Source organism: Rhea pennata, chromosome 11, assembly GCF_028389875.1.
Source record: "Rhea pennata isolate bPtePen1 chromosome 11, bPtePen1.pri, whole genome shotgun sequence".
Classification (NCBI taxonomy): domain Eukaryota; kingdom Metazoa; phylum Chordata; class Aves; order Rheiformes; family Rheidae; genus Rhea; species Rhea pennata.
Window position 1 is genome coordinate 22,102,102 of NC_084673.1, and position 21,238 is coordinate 22,123,339.

General features: G+C 44.9%; 1 protein-coding gene across 3 annotated transcripts; it reads left to right on the forward strand.

Annotated features, from left to right (window-relative positions):
• Nucleotides 1-245: 245 nt before the first annotated feature.
• LOC134145212 (ras-related GTP-binding protein A) lies at nucleotides 246-19,779 on the forward strand. 3 transcript variants are annotated; one of them, XR_009959559.1, is made up of 11 exons: nucleotides 246-438; nucleotides 1,174-1,207; nucleotides 3,348-3,447; nucleotides 4,257-4,323; nucleotides 5,379-5,601; nucleotides 7,676-7,771; nucleotides 9,406-9,528; nucleotides 11,767-11,858; nucleotides 13,184-13,299; nucleotides 14,575-16,539; nucleotides 19,459-19,779. XR_009959559.1 is itself a non-coding variant. In XM_062584514.1 (10 exons), exons 2-10 carry the CDS (start codon nucleotides 1,181-1,183, stop codon nucleotides 14,670-14,672), a joined length of 942 nt encoding a protein of 313 aa, XP_062440498.1. In that variant the 5' UTR covers nucleotides 246-438; nucleotides 1,174-1,180; the 3' UTR covers nucleotides 14,673-19,779. The 3 variants fall into 3 exon arrangements, 2 of the variants coding, with proteins under 2 accessions (XP_062440498.1, XP_062440499.1); XM_062584514.1 differs by having other exon boundaries at nucleotides 14,575-19,779; XM_062584515.1 differs by lacking the exon at nucleotides 246-438 and adding an exon at nucleotides 894-912 and having other exon boundaries at nucleotides 14,575-19,779.
• Nucleotides 19,780-21,238: the final 1,459 nt, after the last annotated feature.

The following is a 21,238-nucleotide window of genomic DNA, read 5'->3' on the forward strand; positions in this document are numbered from 1 at the left end:
CCGGGAAGAGCGGTTTGCCCACACGTAAGATGGCGGCCGGCGCTTCACCGCTGCTGCCTTCCTCCGCCCTCCCCCTCTCAGCCGCGCCCGCCCTGCCGTTGGCGGCGGCGCGTCACGTGACGGCGGGGGGCACGGGAGCGCGGGAGAGGGCGGGGTGAGCGCTCACGTGACCGGCGGCGGCCGCCTAGCGCTGGGTCTCGTGAGCGCCGCTGGGGGGGGGGCGGGGGGTCCCGGGCGCCGCGGCGGGAGCGGGCGAGACCCCGGCGGCGCGGCGGGCTCACGCGAGGCCGCGGCTTTGAGGCCTGGCCTGGAGCGGGGGGGCGCTCGGTCCTCGCCGCCCGCTGCGCCCTCCGCCTCCGGCGGGCAGGCCGGCAGACACCCCGGTGCCGCCCGCGGGCACCGCCGAGCCGGCCCGGGAGGCGCCTATCGCCGCTAGAGGTAGCGGGGGGCGGCGGGGCCCGGCAGGGCTGCCTGGGCCGGGGGGAGCCGCGGGCGGGCCGGGCCGGGCGGGGGGAGAGTGACAGCCCCGGCGGGGCGGCCCAGGCGCAGGGGGAGCCCCGCGGCGGGGCGGGGAGGCCGGCGGCCGGGCTGCGGGGCCCGGCTGGGCCCGGGGGGCCGCCGGGGTGCCCCGGCCGGGCTGCGAGGGGAAGGTGCCGGCGGTGGCGCTTGCGGACATGTGACTCTCGGGTCATGGGTCGCCTTGTGGAGCATCTCCTGGAGGGGCTGGGGAAGGAGGCTGCGGCAGGGAGCCCGGGGTGCGCGGTGCTCCTCTCCCCTGCTCCCGGGTGGGCCCGGCAGCGGGGATTTGTCACGACCAGGTGTCTGCGTGGAGACCTGCGCGGCAGGACTATGAGTGTCTAATAGCCTATCGGCTCTCACCGCGTTTATCTTGCTCAGGCTTGTTTTGGCTGTGTAATTAAGGGAATGTTCATCATGGGTGTGTTAGAGGATTTTTTTATAATAGGAAGCTTTCCTTAAAGTTTCCCTTTAGCAATGCTGTCTGGAACAGCAGCTGTCGAGTGTCTTGTGAGGTGGAGGTTGGGATGAGTCCTGTCAGTTATGGGAGCGTTTCCCCTTTTGCATGACACTTTGGTGGGTGGAATTTGGATGCTCGAGTGAAGCCTATAAGTGAGAAAAGCAGAGCAACGTAACAAGATGGTCTTGTCTCTGTAGGTGGGTGATGCCGAGCACAGCCATGAAGAAAAAGGTAAGAACTGAAATCAGAATCCTCTGTTTGGAGGATGGGCTTGCTTCCCCATCTACATTTGCTAATGTGGTTACATGTTTGCATTTGTATCTTGATACATTCTTTGGTTGTCAGCTACCTCTGAAGGCTCTCACAGAGTTGATAGATATATTCTTTGCTTAAAATGCTGGAACTCAAAAACAAGTTTGGGTTTATTGCTAACAAGAGCAGCTGGGCACAGTGGAACTTTCCGTGATAACTGCTATGTGAGTACATCTGGTCCATGTTGCGGGAACCTCCGCTTACTGTATACCTCACGTAGCGTGAGGGAAGAGGATATGCCCTAATCGACTTCACAGGCCTGTGGCAAGACCCTTCTAGTATGTTACAGAAGCTTGCATGGGAAGCTCATAATTCTTGTGAGGGCTCCTGGGAGGATGTAACTTAATGCACAGTGAAAAAGTAGTGCATTTACTAAGGCTTGGGGAGGTCTGTATTACAGTAGTAAGCATGTTCAAAGTTGTCCAGATGGCTGTGTGAAGAATATGTGACTATCTTTCTGTGTTATGCTGGGGTTGGATTTTCTTTCTGGCCCCATGTGCTGGTGTCTAACCTCTTTGAAACAGGCCAACACAGCCTAAAACTTAGGAATTAGATTTGCTGTTAGGCTGACTTGTGCTGTGGCTCTTGGAGCCATATTGAGTTTCTGCATGTGCTTTTCCTGCAGGTGGTATGAAGTTAGAGGAGATAATGATTTTATTTTTGGGCTGCTCTGTGTGCAGCTGAGGGAAAAAGACAGTGTGGCTTTTAGGGGGTTGCTTCAGAAATGCTGGTGGGTGTTACCTAGTCAGCCTACTTCTTGGAATAAAAGAGTCCTTGTTAGAAAATCATCAAGGCCTGCTCTCCTCAGCACACCTGAATGTAATGGGAGATTCTTTGTCATTTGTTTCTTAACTATGTGGTCAGCTTTTTTTGGAAAGAGAATTTGCTAGCCTGTGAAATGTTGCAGTAGCTCTGGGAAGAGTGACTTGTGTAAACAGGATGGTGTGATTCTGTCTTTCCTGTTTTGTTCTGAGATTCTAGCAGTTGTTGCCATGCAGTCCCGGAGTGAGGTCGGGAGTCGAGCGAGTGCCTTTCCAAACAGTGTTTGGCATTAGTAATGGGCTGGGCAGGCAGACTCAGGCTGGCTGCACTGTTGTTAAAACTATCCTTGATGATAGATTTTTCAGAGCTGTTGCCAAAGGCTGAATTTGACTTTGTAACTGGAACTTGTTTAACAGCTGTTTTTGTGAGCAAGTCTGTGTTGGCTGTCATGGACTTTTTAAATCACCACGTAGAGTCTTTCCATGTGTGATTGATTGTCTTCCCTCTCCCCCCTTCTCTGGTTTTCTGCTACCTGTTAACTAAAGCTCTTGCCTTTGTGTTAAGATCTGCAAACAGGGCTCTGGAATCAAATGTGTCCCCTACAAAATAAAAAGGCTGGTGTGGTGAGCTAGTTTGCAGCATCTGCTTTTAATTTCTTCCTGGTCTTCTGACACTCTTGAAACTCAAAATGGGACTTGTATTTCACTTCTGCCAGGGAAGAGAAACCGAGCTGTGTTGCAAGAAGGAAAAGAACAAGATTAGAAGTGGTGGAGGGGGGAGAATACCAAAGCAGAAGGTGCTGAGTGGGCAAGTGATTGTTTTCAGCCTAGACTTAAAGGCTTGAGATAAAACTGTTGTTTATTTTGCTCAAGTCCTTTGCTCTTGCCAGAAACACCAAGCCTTCACCCTTGGTGCCAGTGCCTTTGGACACCATGCAGGCTGCAAGGGTCGGGGGAAGGGAGAGACTGATGGCAGCCTGAGGAGCAAGTCATGCTCTTTGCTCACCTGGGAATGCAGTAGGGAGCCCTCTGCCAGTGTGTGTTGGGGAAAAGGGGTTGTGGTTGTTAGCAGCTGTGGACTGGGTAAATTTTCTTTTGGGTATTATGCTGTGAGTCAAAGGAACAGAAGTGTTGTGTCTAGCAGGAGACAGGATCCTAAGAGAAGAGCAGAAAGGGGGAGGCTGGGGAAGGAGCGGGGCATGGTTTCGGAAATGCAAACATGCTTCAGCAATAACATATTAACCCAAAGGGAAGCCTGGAGGGCTGGTAGCTAATTTTTTCTTCCTCTTTCTTTCCAGGTGCTGCTGATGGGTAAAAGTGGGTCTGGGAAGACCAGCATGAGGTCCATTATCTTTGCAAACTACATTGCCAGGGACACACGGCGCCTGGGTGCCACAAGTAAGATTTCTGTCACTTAAATTGGGAAGTCTCGGGTCTCAAACTCTGATTGTTAGAGGGGTGAGACTTTTTAAGATCAGGAAGCAGCCCTTGCTGCTGCTACACCTGTTATTGGAGGATTGATCAGAGCTGCCTTATTAGCTTGATGATCACTAATGCAGTTAAAGGGGCACATTGGTCTCACTATAAACACCTGTGGTTTTGGCAGGATGATGCACTAGTCCTGATTAGTGCCTTCTGCTTTTTCTGTTTCTCTTCAAAGCCACTGATATGAAAAAGTAGGAAATAATTCTTCTGAAACAGTGGTTTGAATCCCTGAGGCTCTAACAGTGGTCACTGGGAAACACCTGTGAGGACTTAATGTCACAGATTTGAACTATCCTTGGTAATATTTCCTCTTTGCTGTACCTTAGGCCTTTTTGAAAACTTTATATCTGATTACTAATTTATTTTTAAGGCTTGCTTGAGGCCTTGTAGAATGTCCTGGTACTAGTTTCATTCTTTTAAAATATCACAAAGATTGGAGAACATGTTGCTGAAGGAGACACACCTACTGTATTTCTCAGGAGAACAATATCCTAGTTAAGCAGTGGGAAGGCTTGAATTACTCTGTCAACTGTATTTATCCATAGTGTGTTCAGCTGCAGATTTACATACAGCAATGTTGTTTAGATGGAATTTTATAAATTGTAGGCTGTGTTGTGAAGAACGACATTTTTGGCTGCCTGAGGAGGCAGCAGTCTGATCTGAAGCTGATCTGAATGTCTGGTGAGTGGCACAGTCAGTAAACTCCTGTTGTCTCTTTCCAGTTGATGTGGAACACTCCCATGTTAGATTTCTAGGAAACCTGGTGTTAAACCTGTGGGACTGTGGAGGGTAGGTACTTGTCTATTCTTTTGCTTTTGAAACCTTTGGGGGCTAGCTCTGGTGACTAAGATGGAGATGCCAAAGTACAGGGATCTTTCTGCCTTTAAGGGACTAGTATGCTTTTTTGTATATTAAAGGAATAGAACAAGCTTTGTGTTACACTGTAAAACTGGTGAGACAGCTCTGGAGAAAGTGGATACCACATCTTTGACTCATATGTGGAGGTGGGTGGGAGAGGTTGGCCTGATTATTGCTGTCTTTTGAGTTATGCACTACTCCTTTGATGTGGAAAGATAGGCCCATCCTTTCCTTTCTGGCTGCTTGCTTCTGTTGGCAAAATATCTGAGCCTGTCACCTGGACTTTCTCTTGGGGTGGCTTGTGGTGATGCACGTTTCAGAACTCTCCATCACCAACTTGATTCAAATGGGGTGTGTGCTGAGAAGTGATGTTAGAGATTGGTGATCCTATGGTTCCTAGCAAGCAGCTTTTCAAGAAACCAACCCTCCTGCTGGCAGAGCCTCGGCAGAGCTGTCAGACTGACTTGTTAATCTGCCTCAGATCTAAAGTCCACGTGCTTTACCTGAGTCACATTCAGTGAAAGTTAGTTAATGTAGATACTGTAATAGCAAGGTACAAGAGTGATTTTGGACATATTTTATCTACTGCTGCTCTGGCTTTTTTTGTATATAATTCCCCGAAAGGCAGCATGGGGCAAGAAGCTATGTAGCTCCATTTGCGTAGGATACTGCCCAAGCTAGCCCAGAGCAGCCTGTTCTGGTGTGTAAAAGCTTCCTGTGAGAGGTGGAGAGGCAGAAAGTACCCCTCATGTTCAGGAGCATCTAGTTTGGCTAGGTTTGAAATGCCTGGGGAGTCTTATGTCATAGGGAATTTAACTACCTATGGAGCTCATCTCTAGTCTTTTGTGAGGGGGACTTTAGCTAAGAAGGTAAAATTCTCTTTGCCTTTCTAACACGAGATGTTTTACCCAGAACACTCTTTCCTGACAATACTAAACAAGGCCTGGTAGTGCTAATGGAAATCTATTTGCTTTGCCCCTTCTCAGGCAGGACACCTTCATGGAGAACTACTTCACCAGTCAGCGAGACAACATCTTCCGCAATGTAGAAGTCCTCATCTACGTCTTCGATGTAGAGAGCCGTGAACTGGAGAAGGACATGCACTACTACCAGTCATGCTTGGAGGCAATTCTTCAGAACTCTCCTGATGCAAAAATCTTTTGTCTAGTGCACAAGATGGACTTGGTGCAGGAGGATCAGCGGGATTTGGTGAGAAGCTGATAGTTGCCATAGAAATTCTTTCAAAGAAATAGAGCATCTTATGACTGTGCTAAAGCATTGCTATATCATACTTCAAGTACAGCCCTATCAGTGCTCTTTCTAGAAGTTTCTCAGATATTAAGAAATTCGCAAAGGCTGAGGTTTTTCCTGCCTTTTGTAAACTATATGTCATTGCTCATCTCCTGCATATAATCTAGTGGAGAACAGAACTAATGATTTTTAGTAACTAGACTAAGCCTTTATTTTTGGTAGCATCAGTTCTACCTGGTGCTGCAGTGGGTAGAGAAAGAAGGCAGAACTGCAAGAAATCAAGAAAAATTGGTGTATTGCCATTTGAGTATCTTCAAGTGGCCTGCATCAGTTGATTTCTTGGTTTCTGTCCCAAGGCATTCTATTTGGCCCGTTTGCCCAGGGATCACCTCTTAATTTAATGCTTCCCTGCCCCAAGGGCTCAGTGCAAATCCTGCAAAGTGGCTGGGGAATCAACCTCTCAGCAGCATTTGGTGTTTTATGCTCTTTTCAGAGCCTTTGAAGGTTAGAGGGAGACTGGTGAACGCTGAATTTCTACTAAACTCATTTTTCAGATTTGATTTGGGATGGGGGGGAAGCAACCAACTCTTGATGCCAAAGGAGAAATTAACTTTGATTTAGTCACTATAGGTTAGACACCTTTGCTTGACAAGTACATGTCTGGCTGATTGGTCACTTCCTGATTTGGAACAAATCTGGACGCTCCTTTAGGCTGCAGTCTTTTGACTGAAGTAAAAATTCAAATAGTGAACTTTTCTACTGGTTCCTGGTGAGCATGGGTCTGGGCAGCTGCAAAGGAGACGTGGCAAAGACAGGGGATCCCATGCTGAGATCGTAACCTGACCTACTTGCATAAACAGACTTATTTCATGTGGCAGTTGGCTGCAAATCACTCCTGTCTTATGAGTATGGTGATCCTCACTTTCTCTTTTGACTCTGCTCTCCAGCTCAGTGGAAAAACAGATCAGAGAGCTTCCCTGTAGGGCTGATTGGAGGACCATTTCCCTTTTTCCATCTCACTTCCCTCCAAGCTGAAGAAGGGTGTTGAAATCTCCTTGAAGCTCCAAATTAAGTAAAATCTTGCACTGTCCCACTTTGGTATTTTGGGGATTAGCAAACAAATGGTGGTTTTGTGCAGTTCACTTGTGCAGATTCTAGTGAGGTCCTGAACCGAGAGGCAGAGAGAAAAGCTGCCTTGCTCTGTGTATCCTTTCAGCACGTATCACTGCAGCCCCATCAAGACCTACTTTATCATGCCTGCTACTCGTAACAGCCAGCCAATACTCTTGAATTGGGCCAGACAACCATCCCTGTAAATGCTACTGAAAACTTTGGCATCTTAGGCCCTAGATAGTAAGTGTTGGCCTATGCAGCGCTTCAGACATAACAGAATTTATGTTCTGTTGTGCTCCTAGAAGTACTAAGTTGTGAGGAAAGCAGTGATCTCATCTTGCCCAGCAGAGGGCATGTTGCTGTCTGGCTGTTCTTTTAGGAGTTGTTTGATGTGAGAAGGCTGTTATCAAAGTACATGTCTTATAGCACCTTTATTGTTGCAGTTCATATGGATGAACTTCTCTAGTGCTTTGCTGCCGTCTGGTTCTCACTGACAGCTTTTTTGCTTGTGACCAGGGACTTCAGAGTTCCTATGCTGTGATTATATATTACATTTAAATAGTTGTCACAGTTCAAGTCTGCTGTGAAACTCCTCCTTCCTGTCTCCATTCCCACCGTTATTATATACCAACAGAGAAATAACACTCATTGTTATTTCAGGTCTGAGTTCCTGTCAGCTCTGTTGCAAGACAAGCCATGGTTTCCTTGCCCCTACTACTACTTTCGGGGTGGATGTTTTGACAGTCTGTCCAAACCAGCAGTCACTGCTACTGTCTTTTCTCCAGTGCTGTATATGCCTAAGTGGTTTGGTTTTGTTTTATTTTTTTGAAATACATGGTTCTTGCTACAAACACAATACAGTAACACACCAAAGGGATAAATATTTATATTCAGCTCTTAATTTTTTTTCCTCTACCAGATTTTTAAAGAGCGGGAAGAAGACTTAAGGCGCCTTTCTCGCCCCTTGGAATGTGCTTGTTTTAGAACTTCCATCTGGGATGAAACACTTTACAAGGTCTGTACAGCATCCTTCCTATATCTGATTTTTTTGATCACTCCTTCCTTCTTTTTCCCCTCCCAAAAATTTTAGCGTGAGGAAGGTGTGTGGTTAGTTGCTATGGGCTTATTAGCGACTGACCCTTTCGAGCTCTGCAGTGAAACTGCTTCTGGAGGTTCCCTGTTTTTAGTGCCATCCAAAAATCCTGATTTCGTTAAAAGAAAGAAAATCTGTCAACGTGTTGGTATGATGGTTAGTGGTGTCACCGGTTAGCACTGTCTAGACACCCTGCCTGGCCACTTTGGAAAGAGTTTCTGCATCTTTTAGTCATGTCTAGCCAGCATAGAATTGCTTCCTGTTTTTCTGTACAACTTTGTTAAAGCACTTAAGCATTTAATGTCCTGGGGATTTGCTTACTGTCAGGAATTTTTCTTACTCTCTGTCATTCTTGACTGTTATGTCAGAGGTCTTTCTGGTACAGGGCTGATGAGTGCTACCTGGGCTACACTGAGAGAGAAGAATCATCAAATCGCCGACTAATGTTAATAAGCAGCAGTAGTAGCGTAATGGTTAGGTTGCTGTCTGAAGGTGATGAGCATTGGCTCCTTCTGCTGACTTCAGTGAGACTCCAGATGACAGTGTTCACCATCTTGGAAAATCCAGCCAAGCACAGCAAAAAAGTGCAGCAGATTCCCCCATCTTCAGTATATGATGGAATTGAACGGAGCTGGCACGCAGATTGTGCGCCAGGTGTTGCTCTTCCCAAAACCTGTACTCTACTCCCTCTAGGTGACTAGTGACCTTTAAAAGCAGTGGCATACCCTGTCGTCTTGCAGGAATCCCTGAAGTTGCTCTGTTATACTGATTACTTTATGTGAGCTTCTTATACGGAAGCAGACTTGTGCTCTGCTAGGCACTACACTGCCAGAGCTCTTCAGAGCTTGTGCCATTGGGTTGAGTATAACTTTGCATTTTGCAGGTGGGATGGAAGGTTCACATACAGCAAAAATCCGATACTTGGTAATTATGAAACGTAAATGCCCACCATGACTTGTGGGGGGTGAAGCATGTGGTAGAACTTTGATGCAGACCTGGGTCAGTAGGTAAGCAGTGAGATGAAGCCACTGCAGATAGGCATCTGTCCTCCTTCAGACTGAGATTCTCCATTATAGCATGTCCAGTTTCTCCTGGGCTGGTAGTTCCTGACTTAGTGCAGTGGATTAGAGCTTTCTATTCAGATCTGTAACGAGCTGTCAGGTATCCGTCTGCTTGATGACCTTGCTCAAGATTAAGAGACTTTGAAAACTTGAACAGGTTTACCTGGAAGCAGTAGATAGACCTATTGCCAGCTCAAAATGAGAATGGATTGAAGTCTGCTTTAAAATATTCTAGTTCCTGTGTGACTGATGTGGAGAAAAATTTGACCTAGTTAAGAATTTGTGCAGGAAAACAGGTCTGGGATACCACTGAATATCTCTACTGTAGCAGACAGACCTGGATGCTGTTGTGGGAAAAGCTGCTCAGTCTTACATAGGCTAAAAAAACCCCAGCTCAGCAGCTTTAAATAGGCAGTTCTCAAGCACTTAACATAGCGAGAGGATGAGGCAAATGTTGTAATACAGCCCTTATGTTGTGTCTTTCTTAATCGACAGGCTTGGTCCAGTATAGTCTACCAGTTGATCCCTAACGTCCAGCAGCTGGAAATGAACCTGAGGAACTTTGCTCAGATCATCGAGGCAGATGAAGTGCTTCTGTTTGAGAGGGCTACTTTCCTGGTGAATACAGCTGTTCTGCCCTTCGTGTTCTCCTGCTCAGCCTAGGATGGAGTTCCCTGGATGGAAAGTGCTGTTATGGCAGTAGCCCAAAGAGAGATGCCAGCACCACATGGCAGAACACTTTGATCCAGGCTGTGTGATACAGAAAGTGGTTGATGTGACTCCATAGCTCATGTGACTTTCTCAAAGTTTCCACACATAGCATTTGAGCTGAGGGCTGTAAGAGGTTTTCATATCTCCATTCTTACTTTGACCATTGGACTTTTTTGAAAATTCCTTTCTGTATGTTTTTAAGCTTAAAATCTTTTCAGTTCCTCCTGGACTGTTATTTTAAGTAGTCTTGATTCCTTTTTTTTTTTTTTTTTTTGTCAGTGCTCTGATGCTCTACAAACCTGGAGTATGGATAGAGGATTTCAAACTGTTGGACTGCTATGGCATCCAAAGTAACTAGCTGTGTGTGGTAACTGTGCCTCTAATCTGTTGTGTCTGCAAAGTAAAATATGTTAAAACCACTGTTGTGGCTTGTCTGTCCATACTCTTAGTTTCTAGATTGGTCTCTTCAGACTTTATACCAAAACTCTTCCTGAAATGAAGAAAAGGCTTTTGAATTTTTTTGCACTTCCTCCTTAGTGAACAAATACTTGGCTTTGGAATGGAGAGTATGTGAGGAGCGAGCCATTACTTTTCTCACTTTTTCAGGATGTCAGAAGTAGGCACCCATCATCTCTGGCAAGCTCTACTTTTTTTTGGCCTTTTGTATATGATGTTCCACCAAGAAGGTGGAACTATTAAACAATAATTATAACTGTATTTATCACTGGGAAGGAATAATCTTTGCTACAAAAAAATACTTATTTTCAGTTTAGTGGTGACTTTAGAAGACTTCTCTCCTTCCCATATTTCTTTTATAGATATAAACTTCCCCGGGGACTTTTCTCCTAAAGTGAAATGACTATATTCGAATGACAGTATTGAGTGACTATATTCAAATCACAGTAACAGAAAAGGCCGCCTGAGGAGTTAAGGAATGAACTTGCATGCAGTGAAGGCTTTGATATGAATGTATTCCTTCAATCTGGCTCATCTTGTACTTTTATGAATAATTGGGCAAGTTTCAAAGCAGGAAGTAGATTATTTTTAAGGTGCATGAGAGATGCTTAGTTACTAAAAGCCTTTTAAATATGATTCCATAGGCAGAAAACTAAGACTTTAATGCTCTTGTGCAAGCATGTGTGACACTTCTAGTAACAGACTGTTTCATGATCATGAATATTCTTTTTGCATTTTCTTTGGGACCAAAAATGATGCAATTACTTGTTTGTGTGCAATTCCTCTTGTGCAGTAAATACAGTTCTTTGCCCATTGGCAAATTTGGGTGAAGAGAGAAGGTCTTTAGGGTACCAGCCTCATGAAAATGGTCAGGGAGAGGGGAGAGATAGGTATGGATCATCTTTTGCAAGCATTCCTAATAATAATTTTTGATCTTCTTCGTGGTTTTCTTTTCTTTTTTTCTTTTTTTTCTTTTTTTTTTTTTTTTTTTTTTGCAGTGGGGTACTGAGGCCTGTGTGTTGCTGCCAGATCACTCTGTCAGATGACGAGGGGAACCGATCTGTATGCAGAGAGCTTAGCGCAGTCTTGATCTGACTCAGTTAACTGATGGAAAGAGAGCTCCCTGGGAAACCAGGCTTCATTGGCTCTGCTGTTCTTAGTCAGAAAGATGAACAGCTTGCTCTGGTTTTCTGAGAGCACTGTTTGTGCTTCCTTCATGTTGCGTAATGACAAGTTTCTCAGGTTTCAGTCCTTGGGAGTATGCAGGATGATAGACTTAGCAAGAAAATTCTATTCTAGCAGTTGTCAAGTATCCCTTTCCCCCACCTGAGGTGATGCTCTTAAATTATCCTCCTCCATTGTGCTGTTTTGGTTCTTTGAATCAAGGTGTAAATTGCTGGTAAGTTGGAGTATTCAGTCCTCAAATGAAGTAGTGCCTCTTAAGAGTGCCTCTCACATGCTTATATCTGTTGGTGCTTGTGAAAGGCATTGTGGTGATTATATTTGACTCTCGTTTTACCGTGGAATGACCATAAGTATTGCTGAAATAGTTTCCAAGATTCAGTCAGCAAAAGGCAAAGGGAATTCCTGTGCTGGTCACCACCCATTTCCCATAATTGCTATCAAGCCTGAGAAACCGGTGCTGAAATAAATTACTAACGCTGCAGTCTCTCTCGTTTTCTCTTCCAGGTCATTTCTCATTATCAGTGCAAAGAACAGCGGGATATCCACAGATTTGAGAAAATCAGCAACATTATTAAACAATTCAAATTGAGTTGCAGGTGAGCTGGTTTAGTCATTATTTGGGAAAGATACCTGAGCAGATACCAAGTGTATTTTGCTTTCATTTGGCAAGCTTTCTTGCTTCAGTATGAATAAAATTCTATGGCTTCTCAGCAAGGTAAGGAGATGCCTTAGTTAAGCTGCTGACTAGAAAGCGCTGTGTTTAAAAATGAATATCGTGCATCTTTCATAACTTCCTCCTTTGCTGATCGTTGAAAGAGGTTGGTTTTGAAACAACCGTTTCCCTCTAGGCCTTACTCTCCTGGGCAAGGCAGGGAAGCTTTGGGACTGAACTGAAAACTTAGTGACAGTTAAGTGCTCTATAAATTCAGATTAAGAGGTTTGCTTCTGACCCTGTTGGTCTGGGAGGAAAGGGCTTGTAAACATTCTTTACCACTAATTTCAAAGGCAAATAGAAAGTTTACTTCAGAGTAACTTTTCCTTCTGGTTCAGCAGTCAATACCTGGGTCAGTACCTGGAAGTGTTTAGACACTGAGTAGAATGGAGAAGTGGCTGCATAGTTTATAAAGCTGTCTCTAGATTTTTTCAACTTTATGCTTTCTTCTACTGTTTATCCACTCCTCTACATGACTGTGGGCTGTCACATCTCCTACTGGGCAAGTGATGATAACTGCTTGGGCAGGGCAGGCTCAAACAGGCAATGAGGTTGTATGTGTTGAATAACAACCTTAGTCATTCAGTATTTAGATCAATTCATATTATTCTCATCTGATCAATTAAGCCTAAAGCTAAAGAGTTTGTCTTTATATATATATATTATATATATATATATATATATATATATATATATATAAAAAAGTCTCACCTAGTGGTTGTCCCCATTGGGCAAGAGATCTTTTTGTTATCACAGAATGGGTAAGGTTGGAAGGGACCTCTGGAGATCATCTAGTCCAGTCCCCCTGCCCCCACTCAAGCAGGGTCACCTAGAGCATGTTAGACAAGGTTGGATCCAGGCTTTGAATATCTCCAGAGAAGGAGACTCCACAACCTCTCTGGGCAACCCGTTGCAGTGCTCTGTCACTCTCACAGTGAAGAAATACCCCCTCATGTTCAAGCAGAACTTCCTGTGGTTCAATTTCTGCCCATTGCCTCTAGTCCTTTCGCATGGGACAACTGAAAAGAGTTTGTCCTCATCCCCTTGACACCCTCCCTTCAGGTACTTGTACACATTGATAAGATCCCCCCTCAATCTTCTCTTCCCCAGGCTAAAAATACCTCAAATGATTAATGAAATGTTGGACTGAAAGGGGAAGAAAGATTCTGGAAAAAGTTAATTCACAGTCTTTTTCTTTTTCCTCTTTAGTAAGCTGGCTGCTTCTTTCCAGAGCATGGAGGTCAGAAACTCTAACTTTGCTGCTTTCATTGACATCTTTACATCAAATACATATGTGATGGTGGTTATGTCAGACCCTTCAATACGTAAGTTGAAGCAAATATAAGCCTCTGGCCTGTTTTTTTCACATGAATGAAAAGCTGGATAAGTCTAGTTTAAAATGCGTTTCTGTTGAAAATGATGAACACCAGACACAAAGAAAGATAGTGCAATGCAAAGATATAAATGGATCTATGGCCCTGCCAGTTTGCCCTGTCTGAGCTGAGGGTGAGGGAAGATGTTAAAAGAGACTTGCCTTGCGAAAGGAAGAACAACTGTGTAGCTTTGACAATTAAGCTATTTGATGCTGCTGCCCAGTGGAGGGTTGTGACAGTGGTGGGGAACCGCTGAAACAGATGTGACCTGATCTCATAGGTCTAGTCTGGTAACCTGTTTTGGACTCTTCTGATCTGGTAGCCACAGCAGTTTCTGAGGGAAGCAGAGAAGGGATTGTATCTGAGTTTTTTGCAGCCTGAACTTAGTGGATGACGATTCCAATTCTAGTAGCATCTATTTTTCTTAAAGAATAAATCACAACTAGTAGTGCCAACCCCCCACCCCTCCCACCACCACAAGGAACAGTTGGGATGTTTAATCCCCTGATCACCTATAATTGAAGCTGCTTTTGTTAGGGCTTGAGAATTTTAAGATAAGAATCACTGCCCAGGACAGCCTTGTGCAATCCTGGTTAATGTTAATGCTTCCTGTCGTTGTCCTCTTGGACTGTTTACTGAATTGGGGGAGGCTTTCATATACCACCCACCTGGACTGAATTATTGGCTTTGATTTTTCTGCTGCTTTTTGAGCACAACAGTGATGCTGAAGCAACTTCTCTAACAATCCCCGTGAACAAACTGTGCTGCTGTAGTTCACTGATTCTCCTTCTGTGTTGCTTTGGGATCAGTGAACAGAACCCAGATCTTTTAGTATTAAATATTGCACAGCTGGGTTAATGTAAGAGAGCCTGCTGCTATGGACAGTGGTATTCTTAGGAGCGCTGTGCCTCTTGGGGAAGAGAGGCTGCTTCCTGCTCTGTTATTTTTCCAAATTTAAGTGAAACTGGGTGCTTATCAGTGAAAGTAAAAGCTGTAAAACAGTTCTATTTGTCTGCTGAACAGAAGGCTCATTTCATCCTATAATTATTATACAGAGGCTAGAGTGGAAACATGAACCCAAGCCACTCAGGGCTTTTTGCTTCAGTCCTGCTGATAGGAACCAAAATAACCTATGTTCTTAGGCAGCACTTAATGTTTGAGGATTTTGTTACTCGCCTCCCTCTTAACTTTTTTTTCTCTCTGTTCCCTTACCCTTTTCCATCCTAGCTTCTGCAGCTACACTGATCAACATCCGCAATGCCAGAAAACACTTTGAGAAGCTGGAGAGAGTGGACGGACCAAAGCACAGTCTGCTGATGCGCTGAACATTGGCCAAGGCACATGGTCTTTGGGGGGAGAAAAAAAGAATTGGAACTACTTTTTCTTTTTTTTAGGAGAATCTAACAATGTGGATGTCTTTGTGGGCTTTGAAATGAGTGTGCTGCTTACCACCGCAATCTTTATTTTTTCTCCTTTTAACGTTGGACACTAGTCGCTCAGATGATGTCTGGATACACTGTGGACCTTCAGAAAAGACTTCCTGGCATATGTGGGGTTGGGAAGAAGCAAGGACAGGTGATGTGCACGTGGTCTCATACTTCCGGTTGTCATAGTAGCACATGGCAGAGCCTTTTCGGATGTTTTGCTCCCAGGTGATCATACAAATCACAGGGATGGAATATTTACTATTTTATTGGTAGGTTGCTAGAATACATTTATAAACTCCTTGTCTTCAGTCATGAAAATAAATTTTTGCTACCAGGGATTTTGGATCCTAGAGCTTTGGAAAATGGGCTTTCTTTCTTCTAAAATCTAGGGCAGCTTTGGCAAGCAGATGTGTAAGAGCTACATTTCTTCTTACATGCTACTTGTTGGGGGTTGGAGGGGAGTTGACTGAAGGTCAGGACAGGTTTCCATTTGAAAATCTTTTGTGTTGAGGCAAAATTCATTTACCCTGACTGATTGTCTCTTTACACTTGTCAAAGTGCTGAAAAGATCAGAGCAAATGAAAGGAGCCTAAGCAGTGAGGTAGTCCTGGCATGCTAGGTCTTCATCCTGGTGAGCCGGGAGATGCTAACATGGGCAAGTAGGAATACTACAATGTGATTGTTATGGGTTGTGTGTGCATGAGCTATATTAGCTATGTTTGCAAAGAGCCAGTTGGACAGTGTTTGACAGCAATATGATTTCACATTGCCGTCTATTTTTAGTGATTTTTTTTGTGTGTGTGTGCATTTCTATTAAACATAGGAGCAACAAAAGCACTATGAGTTAGGGGAATCTCTCTGACTTGGTGGATGGGAGTTGATGCTTGTGAAAGCATCTTTTTTTTTTTCTTGCTGAATCAAATTAACTTATAAAAAAAAAAAAGTGTGATAAATCTGAATCTGAGCCTGGCTCTCCACTTGGTATTCTCCAAATCATGCCTTTCCCCTGTATCCATGCCTACACACATACCGGGGAAAAATCTGAAAAGGTGAATCTGTAATGGGAAAACTGAAAGCTAAAGCGCATATCTCGGCTGGAGAGCTGAGAATGGGTTAGCCACAAAATCTTTCATTGATTCTCAGTCTTTGCAATATTAAACGCCCATGTCTTGCACCACCTACTCAGCAGATGTATTTGTAATATATAAGGCTAGGTATATTTTCAATGAGAATCATCAAGTTGGCATCCCTGTGGGAGTAGAACTCTGTTACCAAGATTCTTATTAAAAATTCAAATGTCTGAGTTTCTGGAGAACTTGTGAATGGACTAGAGATGCCAAAGTCTTCAGTGCCTGAAGATGTGGAATATAGTGTCTCTCTTCTGGAATGGGAAGAGCAAATCTCGCCCACCCACAGCATGATCAATTTTGTCTGATGTCTGACTGGAGCGAGTCAAAATGCAACCGCTGTTTTCTCTTGCAGATGCTCCCCTGCTGCTTTGACAAGGTCAGTCTCTGCTTTCACTGCAGTCAATAGAAACATTAGAGTGGTTTTTTTCACCCAAACTCTGCCCTCTGTGCTGCTCGGCAAAGCAGGAGGATGAATAGCTTTCCTGCAGATACACGTGTTGTCCGAGTCTCTGGAACTTCAACTTCAGAAGCCTCCAAGCAACTCCTGGGAAGGACTGTGCTTGCAGAAGGCAGGCAGGTTGCTGTCAAGATCACAGGAAAGCAGAAGATTGCTTGGGGCTGCAGTTCCAGTGCAGGTTTAAACTCCTTTTGAGAGCACTCTTTCATAAGTAGACAGCTGTTGGTGGAGGGGAGAGAGAGGAAAAGAGGGTGGGAAATTCAGTGCTGTTATTTCCGTGGTTACAAAAAATAGTGAGGTTTATCTCTTGCTCTTCATGTGGAGAGCAGCCTGGGAGTTGCCATTCAGATTCCTTAGAGGATAAGTTGTTTAGCATATGATGGGAAATAGCATTTAAAAAAAGAACAGAGTGGAGGAAGCAAATAACAAACTGGTGCCAAGGAAGAGCAGTCTGATAGTTGATAAATAGGAATGAAACCCAGTTTGCAGGTATTTTGGCTTGCTGAAGCCTCTCCAAAACCAGTGGTACACTGATGGTAGCTGAGATATTGCTGTTCTCTCTTATTGCAAATCTATTTTACTAAAGGTTATATATTTTGAGGATTCCTTTGGAAAATAATACTTTCCTTTTGCTCTCTGGCCAAGATGCAGCTTGCACTGCTGTGTACACATGCCCTCTAGCACAGCTGTCAAGTGGACACCAATGTTGGTGAAAATAAGCCATAGTTTTATTTCAAGACAACTCACACTTTGACAGTCCTGTGTTGTATTTTGTTTCTGTGTCTCCCCAAAGCAAACTTTAAGTCCGGGTGTAATTTGCCACCAGCAGAGGTCAGTGTGCAGCTGTGCTGTTCAGGATGCTTCCCCAGGACTCCCCTGGCCTTTCAGAGTAGCAAGGTTTTGTGGATCCAGATCTCAGGAAGAGTTGTTCCCAGATTAACTAGGGCAATAGTAAGGCTTCCTCTGTTTCAACAGCTCTAGATAATATTGCTATTAAAAAAAAGAATTCTCTAAAACCTGATACTGTAGCTCCAGGTACAAGCACACCCCGCCACACACACACACACACACACACACACACCCCTCTCTCCAAAGAACCAAACGACTGTAATATCTCCATAAGGTGTTAGAGGTCTATCCTTTTTCTTTAGGACTTCACACTGCAAACTGTAGAAACTTCAGGTCACCCATAACTAAGTTTAGGACAGAACTAGGCTGTGCACATTCAAAAGATGGTGTCCATCTTCTGGACACCAGCTGTGTAGATGCTATAAATTCTCAATATCTTCTCTTAGCTCATTAGTTCTGTTTTCCTTGCTGTTATCTGAATTGGACTAAGCATAGCTGAAAAAATGCTTTGGTGTCAAAATGAATTATTCTTCTCTGAAGTGTCAGTGATGAAAATGGATTGTAGCTTCCTGTGACTTGAAGGGGCAGCTGCTCTGATAAAGCCACCAGTGTTTTGGGGCCTGTAGTAAGGTCTTTATGCTGCTTTCTTGGTTCTACTGGGCAGAAGCAGAGCAAGTATCTGAAGCATGAGGGCTACACTGGCATGTGTAATTGTAGTGGTTTTTTTTCCCTATTCGAGGGGGCGCTTGTGTTTATAACTGCTTTGGTTTTGGTTCTTATCCCTGCTGGTGCACTGGAGGCCAAAATACAAAGTGCTGCCCTTTGTCATGGAGTCTGGGTCGGAACTGAGTTGCAAGTTTTTGTGACTTGAGGGCTACCAAGTGGCTTTTATCCTAGTAATGAGCGTTTGGATTTTAGCCTAACTTGCAGAGCCCTCTTACAGAGGGTACTGCACATATCTGCCACCCAAGGGCTTCTCAAAAATATTGCACCAACTCTGAGTTAATGTATTGAGGTTTAGTATCATGGAAGGGGAGCATGCTGAAAGTGTTTTGTGTTTACAGACTGCAGCCTGTGCTGTCTGGCCGTGCTCTGCCTGCAACGCGAGGCCCAAAGCTTTCCCGACCCCTTCCGGCTGCTGTCATTTGGGATATGCCGGACGTAGTGCCCAGCGGTTTAGGGGCAAAGTATAGAAATGTGAGTTGGAGTTCACTTTACCTCCTCTCTGAAAAGGAAGAATAGCTGCTGAAGCCTTCAAATGGTAATGAAAATGATGCTTCAGTCTGAAATGGAGGGAAGCCTTTGGGTTCACGGAGCACAGGATTAATACTGGGGAATGTGTGTTGAGATGCACGTTACTCAGCTCGGAGGAGGAGTTGCCTGGAGAATGGTAGTGCAGTTTGAGTCGTGCCGTCACAAAAATGAGAAGTGGCCTGGCAGTCTCCCGTGGTGGTGCATATTGCCGGCTGTCTCTCTGGGCAGTATTGAGCATTCTAGGAGATGTGAAGTGCCTGGGTGGCATGGACATGGGTCTGTGGGCTGCACTGGTGTTTCTCGTTCAGTACCAGGATCTTCTGCAGCCATGGTGTCTGTGCCCATCAACATCCTTTTCTTTGTGAGAGACTGGGGCTTGATATCCTCATCAAAATAGTCTCCCTCCTCTGCCTCTTCCAACCTATCCATGAAAGGCTGTGGAACAGGTATAACACTTCAGCTAGGAGCTGATTCCTATGATGCTTCCAAGGAGTGATGGAGGTTCTGCAGAGTGAGTTTAAATTCCCTAACGATAGGCTTGCTTTGGTTACTTTCTGTTTATTGACACCTCATAAGTAGCACCTGGACCATCCCTAAGGGCCTGTAGTTCAGAAGAGCATTTGTCCAAATCGTGTGCAGCCTCTGTGTCCATCTGGGGAAGAGCTTTTTGCCATGTGAGGTATCATAGCCATACATTAGCTGGGGGAAGGGATACGTTGGGTGGTTAAAACTGTACACTGCTGCATCTCAAACAACTGTGGCTCAGTGTAGAATTATGTCAGTGAGAATGGGCCTCTGGAGGCCTCTGGTCCAATATGCCACTCCATGTGGGTCCAGTTAGGTGAAGTTGCTCAAGGATTTCTTTAGTTAAGACTTGAGTACCTCTAGGCATGGAGTTTCCTCACCTATTTTGGCCCTTGTTCCAATATGTGATTGCCTTCATGGTTTAAAGAAAAGAAAAATCCATATTGCTAATCAGTTTCCTGTGTTGCAGCTTGAGCTGTTGCCTCTTGTCTTATCACCATACGCCTCCGCAGTCTGGCTCAGACTTCTCGGTACCTTCCTGCTAGGCAGTTGCAGGCAGCAGTAAGGTCACCCTGCACCTTCTCCAGGCTGAACAGACCCGGCACCTTCAGCCTCTCCTCGTACCTCCTGTGTGCCAGCCCCATGACCGAATTGGTGGCCTCTGCTCGGCTTGCTCCAGCATCTCTGTGTCTGTCAGCCTTGTACTGGGGAGCCCCAGACTAGATGCAGTGTCCAAATGTAGTCTCACAGTGCTGAATAGAGGAGAATAAAGACCTTCAGCATTTCCCTACACGTGTGCTGATATGTGGTTGGCTGCCTCTGCTGTAAGGGCATGCTGCTGACTCCTGTTCAACTTGTTCTTTTCTGTAAGGTGGTTTTCCAGCCAGTCCTATATCCTGGGGAGGGGCTTCATATTTGCCTTATATTTTGTGTTATTAAGCTCAGTAAGGCTCTGTTGGCTCCCTTCTGCAGCCTGTTGAGGTCTCTTTGGACAGAAGCACTGCCCTGAAGCTTATCCAGTGTTCCTCCCAAAGTGTCATCCAAAAAATTGCAGAGCGCGTGCTTTGTCTTGTAGTCCAGGCCATTAATAAAGGCATCAAAGAGTACTGGCCTCAGTATTGATGCCTGAAAGATGCCCCCAGTTTTCAGCCACCACTGGACTTTGTAATGCTGATCACAACCCTTTAAATCATTCAGTGAATTCATTCAATTTTCCATCTACAGAATAAATGAGTGATAAGGCAGATTTCTCTAGAAGACAGTTCATACTGATGTTAGAAGCTGCTCTAGTATTCACGCATCAAAACCCAAGTATTCTGCATTTAACTGGGCTGGGAGAGGTTCAGATGTGCACTTGGAAGGATGCAACGGGCCACTTGATCGAATCGCAGCTTTAGGAAGTGAGAGCTGGTGGGTGTGCTGGTTCTAGTGATTTAGGGACCTTGTTCCCTAAGCGGAAAGGTGGGAACTGACCATCTCGCTACAGCGTGAAAGCAGTTTGCCTAAACTGTTCAAGTACAGTAGGACATCAAAATGCCAATAGTGAGAGATCTGGCTCCTCATAGGAGGAGAAAAGTAGAATGATGTATTGCCAAAAATCCCCTGTAGGTGTTACATCATTGTATAATCAATGACCGCATCTGTGGTTAGCCTTGAAAATTGAGTGCACTGGTTCTATGCCTCAATTTAGTGACTGCATGGAGGAGAGCCCTGTTAAATGCAATTCCTTGCCTTAGGATAACTAGTGAACAACAAAAAGCCCCCAGTCTTGAAGTGCTCTTTAAAAAAAAAAAAAAAAAAAAAAAAAAGGCATCCATGGCAGGGAAGAACAACCTCCACCATTTCCCTAGCTGGGCAGATGTTTCTGGCCTCTCTTCTACTGGATAACAGACTTCAGGGCTGCTCCTGGCCTTCAGCGCTGGTCAGCGCACTGTTAGCAAGCGAGTTCTCAAATACCTGTTCACTAGTCCTCCTTTGCATGACCAGCCCTCCCCTTCTCCTGGCAGTATGAAGAAGTAAAGACTGAAAATTTTGCAAGGGTCCCCTTGGAGGGAGCAAGCACAACTATGCTTGATGTTGGTGAAGGACCTGGAGCTGCTCTTGATCCTGCCTTTGCTGTCCTGCCTGGTGGCTTTGAGTGGGGTCACATCACTTAGCAAAAGCAGAGTTGAGAGGCCTTTTGAAGGAGACTTGAAGCCCAAGAGATTCCTTTAAGAAAAATGCCATACTTCTAAACAAAAGTCTCCAAT